The following is a 13,393-nucleotide window of genomic DNA, read 5'->3' as shown; positions in this document are numbered from 1 at the left end:
CAAATCACTAACAAAAAATCTAAGCAATAAAACCAATTATTATCTTCAGTCTCAATTATTTCAGCCATATTCAGTTAGCATACAATTAAAAATTAAGATGCTTTGTTTGGGGTTTTTTTAACCGTTGGTGTGACACTGAAGTTTCTTTTTGTTCATATGTTGAAGAAAAGATAAAACTAATAATCTGGAAACTTAAAAGCTGTTATGTTTCTTTTAGGTGGTCACAGGAACTGAAATTACCAGCAAAGCCTTCTATTCTTCCAGTGACTACAGAAGAGTCGGAGGAATGCCAGGTGAAATTTTACTTTTGTTTTGTTGCTCCATATACTGAACTTTGAGCTTCTGGCATGACAATATTTATAATTGAAGCACTTGCGTGAAAAATAGAAACAGATGTTTTGTGATCTGCTAACTGAACTGAGTTAATGTCTGTTCATGGTGTGTACCTCAAATAATTAGGGTTTCCAGTTCTGTATTATTTGCCAAAAATGAATGAAGGTAAGGAGTCTTCAGCAGAGCAGTCAGAAAAATTTCTTCCTGAAAAATACATTTATATCTTACATATTACCTTATATATTATATATAGTATATGTTATTTTTATATAAGAATATATTTATCCTTATATAATAAAATATTTCATATTTATATAATTATTTTTATATAAGAATATTTTCTATAAAGAAATAGTGTTATGTTTTATAATAATACTATGTATACTATAATAATATATGAAAATATATGAAAATATATTTTTGATACATATATAAAAGCAAAATGTTGGCTATCTTGAGTTTGGAATAAGCATTGAAAAACCCCAATATTTCGAAGGCAAGGGTTGTATTCTGAAAGAAAGAAAGAAGCTTTTTGCAGCTTGTAGAAGTGACTAGATCAGGTGATACCACCCAACTTTCTCTTTGTTTTTTTCAGAGAGCTCGAAATCGTAAGTGACCTCAAAGAAAAGCTTAGTCTGTCTTTCAGACTAGATTTGTGCTTGTACTATCTGATGAGGTTTCGATTTTGAGGGAGAGGGAAATCCTTTAATCAAATTAATTGGAATGAAAAGTCTGACTAAAAATGAGAAAATAATATATGCCTAAGAAAGTTGATGCACATCAACTTTAACTCAAAAGTACTTGAGAAGAAATAATTAATCAGCAGGTTCTTGAATAATTTAATAATTCAGACTGTTTTAATTGGCAAGGAGGTTATAACCTTTGACAGCTTGCTAGAGATGCAAAAAGGCTGTATCTGGCAGCGTATGTTGTATGCTTGCGTGAATGTCAGGGTGGTTGAAGTCCCCCATGAGGACCAGGGCTTGTGAGCGTGAGGCTGCTGCTATCTGTCTATAGAGGGCCTCAGCCGCTCGTTCTTCCTGGTCGGGTGGCCTGTAGCAGACCCCCACCGTAATGTCACCTGTCCCTGCCTTCTCTCTAATCCTGACCCACAAGCTCTCGGTCGGCTCCTCATCCATCCCCAGGCAGAGCTCCATGCACTCCAGCTGGTCATTGACATAGAGGGCGACACCCTCTCCTCATCTCCCCTGCCTGTCCTTCCTGAAGAGCCTGTATCCCTCCATCCCAACACTCCGGTCATCCCACCACATCTCCGTGATGCCAATAAGGTCGTAGCCCTGCAGGCGTGCGCACGTCTCTAACTCCTCTTGCTTATTCCCCATGCTACGTGCGTTTGCATAGAGGCATTTAAGTTGGGCCTCCGATGAAGCTGTCTTACTGGCTGGAGTTCCTTTGTGCTGCTCTTCAGGCGCTCTCCTGCTGACCTGTGTTCCTTCTCCAGGCTCTGGGCATCTATTGCTGGCCCTGGCATCAAACTGGTAGGAGTGGGATGGATTGAGGTTCCCCTCCCCCAGCATCTCTAGTTTAAAGCCCTCTTCACCAGCTTGGCAAGCCTATGACTGAAGATGCTCTTCCCTTTCTCTGACAGATGGACCCTGTCAGCCCCCAGTATACCAGGTTTCTCAAAGCGAGTCCCATGGTCGAAGTAGCCGAACCCCTGACTCTGGCACCAGCCCTGTAACCATTTGTTGACTCGCCAGATTTGACTGGCCCATTTCACTTGGTTTGGTTCCAGAAGTCTTATACTGATGTTTGAACAACAGTAGTTCGTTCTTACAGATCAGATGTTTACATACTGTTTTTTCCCTTGAAATGAAAACTGATTTACTGTCAGAGTTATACAACTAAGGCTGCGTTTTAGGAAGAAGAAAGAGTGGAATATCTACCTGCTCCATATCAAGGGCAAAAACACACTAAGAGATTTTAAGAGATTCTTAAAGGAAGCCATCAGAAAATTTCAGAACTGCATTTATTTTTAGCTTTAGGTTTGGAATTTGGTTAGAATTTTCTTTTAAAACTGAGGTCTGGATCCATGCCTATCTTAAGATGGGATATAGAATCATAGAATCATAGAATGGTTTGGGTTGGAAGGGACCTCTAAAGGTCATCTAGTCCAACCCCCCTGCCGTGGGCAGGGACATCTTCAACTAGATCAGGTTGCTCAGAGCCCCGTCCAACCTGACCTTGAATGTTTCCAGGGATGGGGCATCCACCACCTCTCTGGGCAACCTGTGCCAGTGTTTCACCACCCTCAGTGTAAAAAATTTCTTCCTTACATAGTGCATGAAGATGTGAATCTGATCCATTCCAAATCTTTGCCTGAGTATTTCAGGATTTATAATTCTTCTGTGCAAGAAAAGACGGACAGTGGACATGTTCATTCTCCCAAACATTCTTGTAAAGACTAAGCCCTAAATGGTTTGCTCCTTAAGGATTGGTTTTGATAAAATTATACCAGTTCAGCAGCCTTTGTCAGTAGGGGTACTTGGTACTTGGGGAGTAAGACCCCACTTGGCAGTAAAAAGAAAATTCAGGATTATAACTGCAAACTTTTGATTTATTCTTAGTTGAGCAGCTTAGTCTGAGGGAAACTTCGCTTGTTTTAGAAATAAAAGATATTAGATTATAATAATTGAGGTTGTTATAAATCTAGAAAGAAAGTAGTTTTTTCTGCCTCGTGGACTATTTTTAGCCTAGAAATAACCTACTGTTTTGTCTACAGGAGCAAAAGAGCTGTGCATCAAGTTCTCAGATGCAGTGTTACTTTCAATATTAAAAATCTGGTACATAAAATACAGTATGCAGGTAGAATCTGCGTTGCCAGCTGCATGTCCTCTTATTAGATCTGAAATGGAAATCCTGCTATTTTTGGAGGTGTTTTAACTCACTAGTAGGTGTTAAAATGCTGAAACGTGTGGAAATCGAAGTCTTCTTTCTCTGTTTTCAGATATCTGCTTATGAGGACTCAGTTGCTGCTCATCTTGCAAAAATTCTCAATTCTGATCAGCACTCAGTTGTCATATCATCTGCCAAGTGAGTTGATCCTTTTTATGTACAATGTGTGGGATAAATCCCCTGTGTAACATCATCACCATAATAACCTTCTGTGTGAGCCTGATTTTCTTATGGCTGGCCTCGCTTGCTTGGCTTAATATATCTTAATTTATATATTTTAGAGTGGATGTTTTTTCTGCAAATTTTTTCTATGGTACAATTGTAATGCATAGCTTAATTCTAAATACATCACCATTTAAAAAATAAAGTCACATATATTAATGTGAAGTGATTTTAAATCACTCCAAATCAGCGTGCAGCTTAAATATGAAACTTACTGTTACCAATGCAAATATGTGATCAACTTCCCATTACATTTTTTCTGTTTTGTTTTATGCATATCCATATCATTAAGAGGACAAACAACTTCACCAATGTGAAGGCAAACTTCAGGCTAGGTAGCTTTGTCATGGCTCTGTCTATATCAATTCAATAAATAGTGGTCTCAGACAACAGGGTTTTTTCCCCAAACTGAAACACTTAAAAATGAGAGATCATTACTTGACAAATCATGGACATCATCTGAAATTGAAGTATTCTGTGTATACCTTCTTTGTGAAAAAAATCTTGTATTTTGCGATATGCAAAAGACCAGTCACAGAGTCTTCAAAAATACATCCGAATGTCATTACATTTCTTTTTTTTTCTGCCAAAAGCAAGTTAATAAAATTTCATTTATAAAATATACATAGCACATGTTGAAAATTAACTCCAAATTCTAAATTGGGTCTGTATCTTGTTAAATCTGTTTCGTTTCTGTCAAATAAATTTCAACCAATGAACAGTACTAAGCAATTATCCACACCTCGTTAGTAAGTTTGCCGTCTGTCTGCAGTGTAGGGAATAAGAACCAAGTCTTCCTGTGATTTACACCATGAAAATTCATTGCAGCCACTGTAGTTTGCATAGATACGCCTCAGGGTCAGCTATGGTTCAAAAGCATGAGTGGTGCAATGGGACGCGTGTGGCCATATGCTTTCATCTAAGAAGTGCTCCATTAAAGTCAGGAGATTTTCTCCATGGTTTCTAGGCTCCATCTTCGCATGGGAGTTTGCAAGACTGTGTCTGAAGTTAACAAAGTGAAGGCAAGTTTGCTGACAACTCTGGTATGGAAGGTGTACAAGCAAGGGAATGAATAAAATTAGTCATGTTTATTTCAGTTCTTAGAAATAAGAGATTTACATACAATGTGTGCAAAGTCTTAAATAAAAAGGGAGGAAGACTTTTTGTTTTAAAGCTTATCGCTTGAATTTGGCAAGCCATGGAAAACAGTATCATCTGCTTTGCAAGTATGATCACAGAGTTCAGTTTCCAACAAGAATGGTGTATAGCAGTATGCACATAAACCAGTTGCCATAAGAATTTAATATTCAAAACATATCTATTTAATTTAATTTGATTTCTCCCCTCTCCTATTTTTATCTGAAGAATATTATGTGAAACTGTAAAGGACTTTGTTGCCAAAATAGGGAAGACTTATGAAAAACCGATGGAAAATGCAGAGGAAGCTGATGCCATGGCTATTAAAGTAAGACAATGACTATTTTCTGGTTTAAACTTGTGTTTTTGTGTTATAGTTCATGGGTGTTTAATTTTTAAACCTCTCCAGGATGCCCAGCTTGACTTCCATTTCAACTGGTGACTTTAAAAATCTTCTCTTCATAGTGCATAGAACACTATGCACTATTCCAAACTATCTTTAAACTGTAAGATCTCTATAAACTCTGTTTACACTTTTTTCCTTCAGAAAGGATAAAGTACATGCTAAAGTACATAGAGATAAATGGAAATATTCTGCATTAGGAGTTACACTTTTCTCTGAAAGGGATTAAGTTAACTGCAGGAAAACAATGGGATAATGAAGAGAGAGTATGCTGGGAGAATGAAGGGAAGAGAGACTACAGTGTTAAAAATAATGGTTTAAGCTGTAAATTGTAGAGATCATGTTGCAAAAGCATTGAAAAAAACCCAGAAGGATTTGGTCTGAGGCACAAAATTTACATGAGCTGAAAAGAAAAGAAGAAAACAAAATCACTAACAATCCCAGAGTCAGGAAATGTGCTTGCTAAATGGTAGTTCCTGGTTCACGTTTCTATTCAGTGCACATTTTAGAAAATGAATTTTCTTTTTTACTGTTCCAGGGCCAAACAGTGTTGGCTTCCTTTCCCTTAAGCATAGAAAAACACCTCTTTTCCAGTGTACCTAGAGAGCAACTGCTCAGTCAGGGGTAGAGGTGTTTGACAGTGTTTGGTTCTGGCTTGAGCCTCTTTGCTCTGTGACAACTCACTTGCTTAAATGTACAGCTGTGTTGCAAAAAAAACCCAACCCCAACATGACCATGTGTTTTCAGTCTAACAGCTAGGCATGTCCCCATAGGTTATCTCTTCAAATTGGGGTACTGAGCACCCGTAATTTGTTATAATGCATGATATGGGCAAATCTGTGCTCGTTCTCTCTGTGCTGCAGGCCATCTGAAGAAGAGTAAGATCTCATCTGCACCCTGGTTATGTGGCAGGCTGAGTTTAGCACAGTGTGTTATGTTAGTCTGAGTGTAGGGGGTTTTTGTTATAATTGCTCTAATCTGGTTGGGTGTCACGGAGTCTGCAAAAACCCATGCAGACCTACTGATAATCTGATATTATGAAATACGGAGCCTGGGTTTGGATTTTACAGAGACAATGACATAGACACTTAGACACAGACAATTTTAAATTCTGCCTCATGGAGAAATTAGATCCCTCCCTATAATCTGGCACTTAATTTCCTGAAAATGTTCGCACGTTCAAATGCTTTTTGTGTGTGTGTATTCTTTTCCACTTTGTCTTAGTGCTCAGAGTTAAATGAGAAGCTAGACCTATTGCTCCAGGCTCTTCACACAGAAGCCCAGGCTGCTCCCATGCTCCCAGCTATCTCTCCCCCCATTGTGGAAGAAGAAGCGGAGGAGTTTTCAAGTGAAGAATCCTTGTCTGAAAGTAAAGAGCAATTAGCAGAGTGTGTCTCAAAGTCTTCCACCCAGAAACTCTTCAAACCGAGGGAACAGTTAATGCTCCGGGCAAACAGCTTGAAGAAGGCTGTGAGGCAGATCATTGAACAAGCAGAAAAAGGTGCACATCAGCAACGTTTTGATCCTTACTGACAGAATAATGATTCCTTTTTTTTTTAAAACTAGCATAAATTTTCATTTTTAAAGCTTGATTTCTACATTCTTATGTAGATAAAATTATGTGCTTATTACAAGCTTCAAGGAAAAGAAATGCAGCTTGTTTGGATGGTGATGACTGTCTGCATATATGAATACATGTGTGTGCACATGTAAAAGTGTGTTTCTTTTGTAACTATTATCCTCCACAAAATGAAAATTTCCGGCAGTAAATCTCTATCAATGGGCACAGGATTGCTAGACTGTTTTTCACTGAATTGGCAATAGAAATCTTTTGTTAATATTTTTAAACTGAAAGTTAACCCTCCAGAAAAAAAGAAGCTAATTTTCCATTTTTGCAGATTTTCTTTAAAGATCTTGAAACTTTGTCTTTTTTTTAATAAGCAGTTGTGGATGAGCAGAATGCTCATAGTGAAGAACAAGTGAACCAGTCCCCACTAGAATATAGCAAAGAATTGGATGAATCCAAAGAAGAGGAAAAAGAGGAAGATACAAAGGAACTTGAGTCGCCATCAAGTGAGTAAATTAGGAATAAAATAATTTCAAATTATTCAGTCTTCTTATAGTTGCATTATGGAGCATCGTTGGCTCCATAATTAAAAACAGTAGCATGCTCTTTCACTGGAAACTAGTCACAAATTTTAATAGATCTCGATAAATAAAAGTTGAGGGAAAAATGCGGGAGATGAGATGAACAGTCTTTTGGAATGGATGTACAAAGCTGAGAAGGTACTTGGGGAAAGAAGTGCCTGCATTTAATCCAGTGTTTACACCTTTCTACGTGAACTTGAGCAGGGACTAGAGCCTGGGTCATGGTGGCAATAGCGTGTCTCAGTTGTAGGCGTTTTAGGGTACATTATAGGAATTTCTGTCAATCATTTCTGTTGAAGGGATTTCAAATTGTGTGAAACAGACATATTTATTCATTGTATTGACAATGAAATTCTGATGTCTCAGCTGGGAACTTACTTGGAGACAGTTATTGGAATGGAGAGAATGAAATTTTAAGTCTTTTATATGAAGTGGAACAGCGTAAAGCGGGAAAGAATATAATAGAAGCTGGAGCATTGAAGTCTCCTGAGGAATTGCAGTACTAAGGTCACCCCTTCTATTTGCCTAATCCAGAGCAGGAATTTGAACTAAAGTCTTCAATATCCTTGGGCTCCTTCCCATGAAAAAATTCCTGTGTTGTTGTCCCGAAGACAGGTCAGTAGTCCAGCTAGTTCCTTGCAGCTATTGGCCGCTGTATAGCAAGCCATACAGCAAGCCACTATACCAAGCTACTCTTGCTTTCCGAGGTGTAGAGCCCCCTACTTGCTCTGTCCTTCGTCAGGTGGACTTTATCATCTGCTGCTGTCTGAGTGCACCTGCTTTCCTGTAGGAGCATCATCGTGCCCTCACTGTGGGGCTCTGCAGGTTACTCTCCAAAAAAAGGAAGACAGCGTGGGTAGCCCATGCTGGGTTTTCAAATGCAGCAGAAAGAGCGCAGTTGTATTATTTTTATCAATAGTTGTACAAAGCAATCAGAATATTGAATGATCTGAGTTTAAAACAACTTGCTTGGAAGGTAGCATTTTCATAAAGTAACAGCCCATTTTGTCACTAAGCTTTCCTTTTGGCTATTCAGTGTTTGGTTACTGTACATAAAACAGTATTTAGGAATAGTCATGTCCTGAAATAGCATAGTACTAATTCCCACATTCAGATGATAGGGTAAAATATCTCCTTCATGTGTCCTTTATGAAATCTGCCAGTGAGTGGCTGCAGTGGAAGAAGGAAGGACAATTTGTCTATAAGGGACTCTACTTACCTCCTCCCTTGCTTGGTTTTGTCACCAAGCCAATCCAGCCAGAGGTCATGTTTGGACATTTTCCATCACAAACGTCAATACTGCATTTTGTGTTGACTGGTAGTTCATGTGCCAGGGTTGTTCAAGAGTCTCAAGCTGCATAGTAATTTTAGGAAAGCTGCTTCTTACTATAGGTGGAAATTTCAGTCTTTGCCGTATTACCAAAGTGGACAGTGATGCACTGCAGGTGAGGTCTCGAGATGATGTGCGAGTCAGGGAGAAACAGTGGTAGCTGGTGGACAGCAAAAGCCATCCTCTAGATATTTGTTGAGCAACTTCCTGTGGCAAAATGAGCAAAGTTGTTTGGGATTTGCATCTCCTTCTGTTACCTTAACTCACACCAACATCCTCAAAAGGTGGTGTCCTCGTGAGGCTCTGCTCGGAAGCTGGTGCCTGTGTTGGTGGCACCTACCTTAGAAATACAACATTAGTCTCTTGGGGCTTCTGTTGATTCAGAATCTCACATTTCCTTTTCTCCAGGAATGGATTTCAGACTTTCTCCAGTGACTGTCTCTTCATTGGCCCCTCTCCTTTTCCCTTGGTTATAGGAATCAATGTGTGTTGGTTGTCCAGTTTTAATAGTAGCTCATAGAGGATGCTGGCCCTACGGATGACCCAATCCTACTGCCATAGATATATAATAAAATAAAAATACACACATATGTATATCCATATGTAGAAATATATATAAACCTCTTGTTTCTTGGTGATACAATTTCTGCATTTATTGGGAAGCTGTATTATTCTTCCTACATCTGATATGTGTGAAATAGAGTGCATATTAATGCTGTCAGTGGAAGATAGGTGTTCAGGGACAAAGCATGAAACATGAATTCAATTATCTGCAATGAAACATCAGTTTTACTCATTAGGACTCTGTTGTTTTTATCAGAGCATGAACAGCAAAAGTTTATCTTTATTGCAGTTATCCCCATGAGTCTCATCTGTCAAATAAAGAGCAGCTGCTCTGTTGATTTTCCTATTTAATGTAACTGCCTTGTGCCCAAGTACAGAGAGAACAGACTGTGTGAATAGCATTGTGAATTTTTCAGTAGCGTTATGAAAAATCAATGTTAATTTTGTTCTGAATATTATATTTTACCCTCCGAGGATCTTCCTGGTCATTTGACGAAGATAGTATTTTTCCATATGTTAATTACCTTCCTCTAAATATTTAATAACTCTTGTTAGATATCACTTGCAGTTTTTATTTCTTTTCATTTTTTAACTTTATATTACAGTGTTTTGTCGTGCACAGATACAAATCATTGTGTTGTATTGTTATCATGCAATACTATAGCATTTTGTGATAATTGCTAGGGCTGTTATACAGATGTTAAAGTCAGAAGGGGCTGTTAGTCCACTTGGTCAGTTCATATGAAACAGTCCAGAAAATTTCACCCACTTATCCCTGTCCTGCATCTAATAATTTCTGTTTGACTTAAGCAAGTCATCTAGAAAGGTGTGAAACCTTATTCCTGGGATACAAGAGGGTGAAGAATTTGCCATTTCATTGACTGTTCCATACTAGATTATCATGACTTAAAAAAACAAGTGGGTGCCCAAATCCTGGCCTGAATTGATTTGAACACAATTTCTAAACCCTGGTTATTGTTATTACCTTTGTCTCTAGATTTTCCCACTCTGCATTTTCTTTCCATTAATGTCTTCATACAGTACACCCACGTTACTCTCAGGCTGAGTTATCATGATTGACGTGAACTGATCTGTGCCCCTCCTGCCACGTAAAAGGGTGTATTTTATCCTTCCCACCACATTCCTGGTGGTGTTTTTCTTTTGCTTTCTTGGTGCTACTCCTAATCATTCTATTTTTACTGAATTAGTTTTCAGGTTTTGAGAGGAGTATATCAGATCACTTTGAAATAATTTCATTTTTTGTTCTGAGCTTCTTCAGATGGTCAAGGTTGACTTCCTAAGCTGAAGTAGTTTTAACATGTGAGATAATTTGGAGCGGAGGTAGCCAAGAAATGTCTATGATCATCTGGTGTGTAAAAGCTTTCTATATGCGCATGGAAATGCTATAGCAAAGCATTCGGTAATACCCAAACTTTCTTCCCTGGGGCACCAATTTCTGGCTACGTCTGACGGGGCTGAATTTCACAAAGATTAACTTCCCCAGGCTAAAGCAGGCACTGGCATATTCTCTCAGTCTGCATGAAACACGTTCTGCCAGGAAAGTAAATTGAAGCACCTGAGGTCTGCCCTCTGAAAAGCCTACCTTCTTCATCACCTCCAGAGGCAGCCCCGGGGATAACTGGCCTCACTGAGCTACCAGTTCCTCTTTGTGAACATCTTCTCTTTCCCTTTGATTTTCTTCTCCTTCTTTTTCCTGAGCCATTACCTGCCTTTGCTACCAACAATTTGATCAGCTACCAAACTTTGCTATCTGTCACAAGGTTTTATTGATCCATCTTCTGGAGAATTTTAACAAATAAGTTTTTTCAATTATTTTGGGAATTGCTGGGTTTTCTTGTGAAAAAGAAAAGATGATGGTAAATCGATCTTCCCCAATGATCTCTCTAACTGCAGAAGACAAGAACGTCTGAACATGGCTTTCCCTTCCCTTGCAGTTTTCAGGTTGGCTGTAGATAAAGATGTCAGAGTTTTGTCTGAGGTTTTCAGAAACCTGAAGCAGGCAGGGGGTCCATTTTAGCTGCTTGAAGCAAATAGCATGGCTCTTGATCAGGTATTATTGATCAGGCCTATGGGTTAGAATAGCTATCTGTATTAAAATTGTTATAAATAATAATGCACTATATAATATAGGTATAAGTAAATACACATTGAATTTAACTTTAAATTTGTATTAATTCATTAACATGTTTATCAGAAGCTTACTAGAGCGTTAAATACTGTTGCATTTTAAGGTGGATATAATTCAATTTTTGCTAGTAGCTTGAAGCAAAATTGGGAACTCATCACATTGAATGCCATGTACACTTGTTCATTTTAATTTGTGCTTGTCACTTGATCTGTTTCTGAGTTTTCTTCCCTGTATTTAGAAGAAAAACTGTGGTGTGAGGGGTAAGGACATTTGTCACGGAATGGTAACAGATCAAATTAATGCTTTTGAAGTATTTTCACGGATGTAAAAACTGTATTTGGTAATGTCATAATAGGTCTAATTAGTGCTCTTACTTTTACTTCTTCTGCACAGTTAAAACTGCACCAAGATCTCCTGATCGACGTACAAGCCGAGGTATCCATTCTCAGATGGGCTCTTTTTCTGCTCCAGCTTTGGCTGCAAGCAAGGAAAACCTCCCAGTGCTTAACACTAGAATTATCTGTCCAGGTAATTATGATTTTGAAATCTGCTGTTCCTTACACTACTTTAATATTGCCTTCTGTTCCCCTGCTTGCTGTCAAATAATAATTTTTACTTCATGCCAGGAGCCCTGAATTTGTTTGAACCAACATACACATCTTTGTGTTGTATCACATAGTAGGAAATGCAAAATAATGTAGAAGATTCCTGATCATTTGGCACACCACCAGATGTAGCAGAAGTGTTGCGTTTGATTCTGGAGGATGAAAAATTAAATTCAGGATTTTAGAATCATAGAATCACAGAGTGGTTTGGGTTGGAAGGGACCTCTAAAGGTCATCTCGTCCAACCGTCTGCCATGTGCATGGACATCTGTCACTAGATCAGGTTGCTCAAAGACCCGTCCAACCTGACCTTGAACACTTCCAATGATGGGGCATTCACAACTTCTCTGGGCAGCCTGTGCCAATGTCTCACCACCCTCATCGTAAAACATTTTCTCCTTATGTCCAATCTAAACCTACTCTCTTTTAGTTTAAAACCATTGCCCTTTGTCCTGTCACTACAGGCCCTGGTGAAAAGTCTCTCAGACTTTCTCATAAGCCCCCCTCTATATTTTGAAAGGCCACAATAAGGTCTCCCCGAAGCCTTCTCTTCTCCAGGCTGAACAACCCCAACTCTCTCAGCCTTTCTTCATAGGAGAGGTGTTCCAGCCCTCTGACCATTTTCGTGGCCCTCCTCTGGACCTGCTCCAGCAGGTCCATGTCTTTCTTGTGCTGGGGACCCCAGAGCTGGACGCAGGACTCCAGGTGGGGTCTCACCAGAGCAGAGGAGAGAGGCAGAATCACCTCCCTTGACCTGCTGGCCACACTTCTTTTGATGCAGCCCAGGATACAATTGGCCTTCTGGGCTGCGAGCGCACATTGCTGGCTCATGTCCAATTTGTCATCCACCAGTACCCCCAAGTCCTTCTATCGTTCATCCTAATCAGTGGAGGCTATGAAGGGGCCGAGGGACAGAGCCATTTAAAGTTCAACCCTCTGAATAAGAGGTATCTGTAGATACCTCTCAGGAAATGGGTAACTGAAACTACACAAAGCTTCTGTGCAGTAAAAACAGTTGAAAAAAATCTGTTCTTATGCAAATGCAATTAATTCTAGGGGGCATCAGTAAAACACTATTTTAATTAACTTCATTAGTATAGTTAAAACATAATGGAACTGAGCTTACATTTCTCTTTAGGTCAATTTAAGTGAATGCTTTTCGAAAGAACTTTTCTTTGTTTACATGCATTACACAGTGTTTTGCAGAGTGATTTTGATATTAGTCAAGGTAGGCATGGCAAGGCTGTGACCTTTCCACAAATTAAGTTAAACTATGAGTCTTGCAGTTGTAAAAAAGGTGAGGGTATTTCTTAGGAATATTTCCAAAGGAAAGGACCAAAGGAAAATCATGGTCAGTTTGGAGGTGAAGATTAAACTAAATAAAAAGCTCTACTAGTCTTTTTGGACATTAGGTCACCCATTTGGTTACTATGCCAGCCAGTGAGTGTTGGCCTGAAATCCTGAATTTTCTTTGTTTTTTTCTTTCTCAATGGTGGTACCTGAAGAGTCAGCCACCGCACCGCAGCATAGCTGCCTTTCTGCTCAAGAGAGCCAGAGACCTGAAAAGATAACCAATATAGGTAAAA

The 13,393-nt window shown here is 39.0% G+C and overlaps 1 protein-coding gene across 2 annotated transcripts in view; it reads left to right on the top strand.

Moving 5' to 3' along the window:
• The window catches only part of DGKH (diacylglycerol kinase eta), a 78,204-nt gene that overhangs the window by 37,842 nt on the left and 26,969 nt on the right, over positions 1-13,393 (top strand). For both annotated transcript variants that reach the window (XM_009275640.2, XM_009275639.2), the window contains exons 11-16: positions 218-293; positions 3,302-3,387; positions 4,837-4,936; positions 6,236-6,512; positions 6,956-7,084; positions 11,596-11,730. In XM_009275640.2, coding sequence (XP_009273915.1) covers positions 218-293; positions 3,302-3,387; positions 4,837-4,936; positions 6,236-6,512; positions 6,956-7,084; positions 11,596-11,730 — 803 coding nt within the window. The remainder of the gene's footprint in view (positions 1-217; positions 294-3,301; positions 3,388-4,836; positions 4,937-6,235; positions 6,513-6,955; positions 7,085-11,595; positions 11,731-13,393) is intronic.

Source organism: Aptenodytes forsteri, unplaced genomic scaffold (genome assembly GCF_000699145.1).
Source record: "Aptenodytes forsteri isolate BGI_AS27 unplaced genomic scaffold, ASM69914v1 Scaffold172, whole genome shotgun sequence".
NCBI classification, from domain to species: domain Eukaryota; kingdom Metazoa; phylum Chordata; class Aves; order Sphenisciformes; family Spheniscidae; genus Aptenodytes; species Aptenodytes forsteri.
Note: the sequence above shows the minus strand (reverse complement) of the source record. Positions and strands in the feature narration are given on the sequence as shown.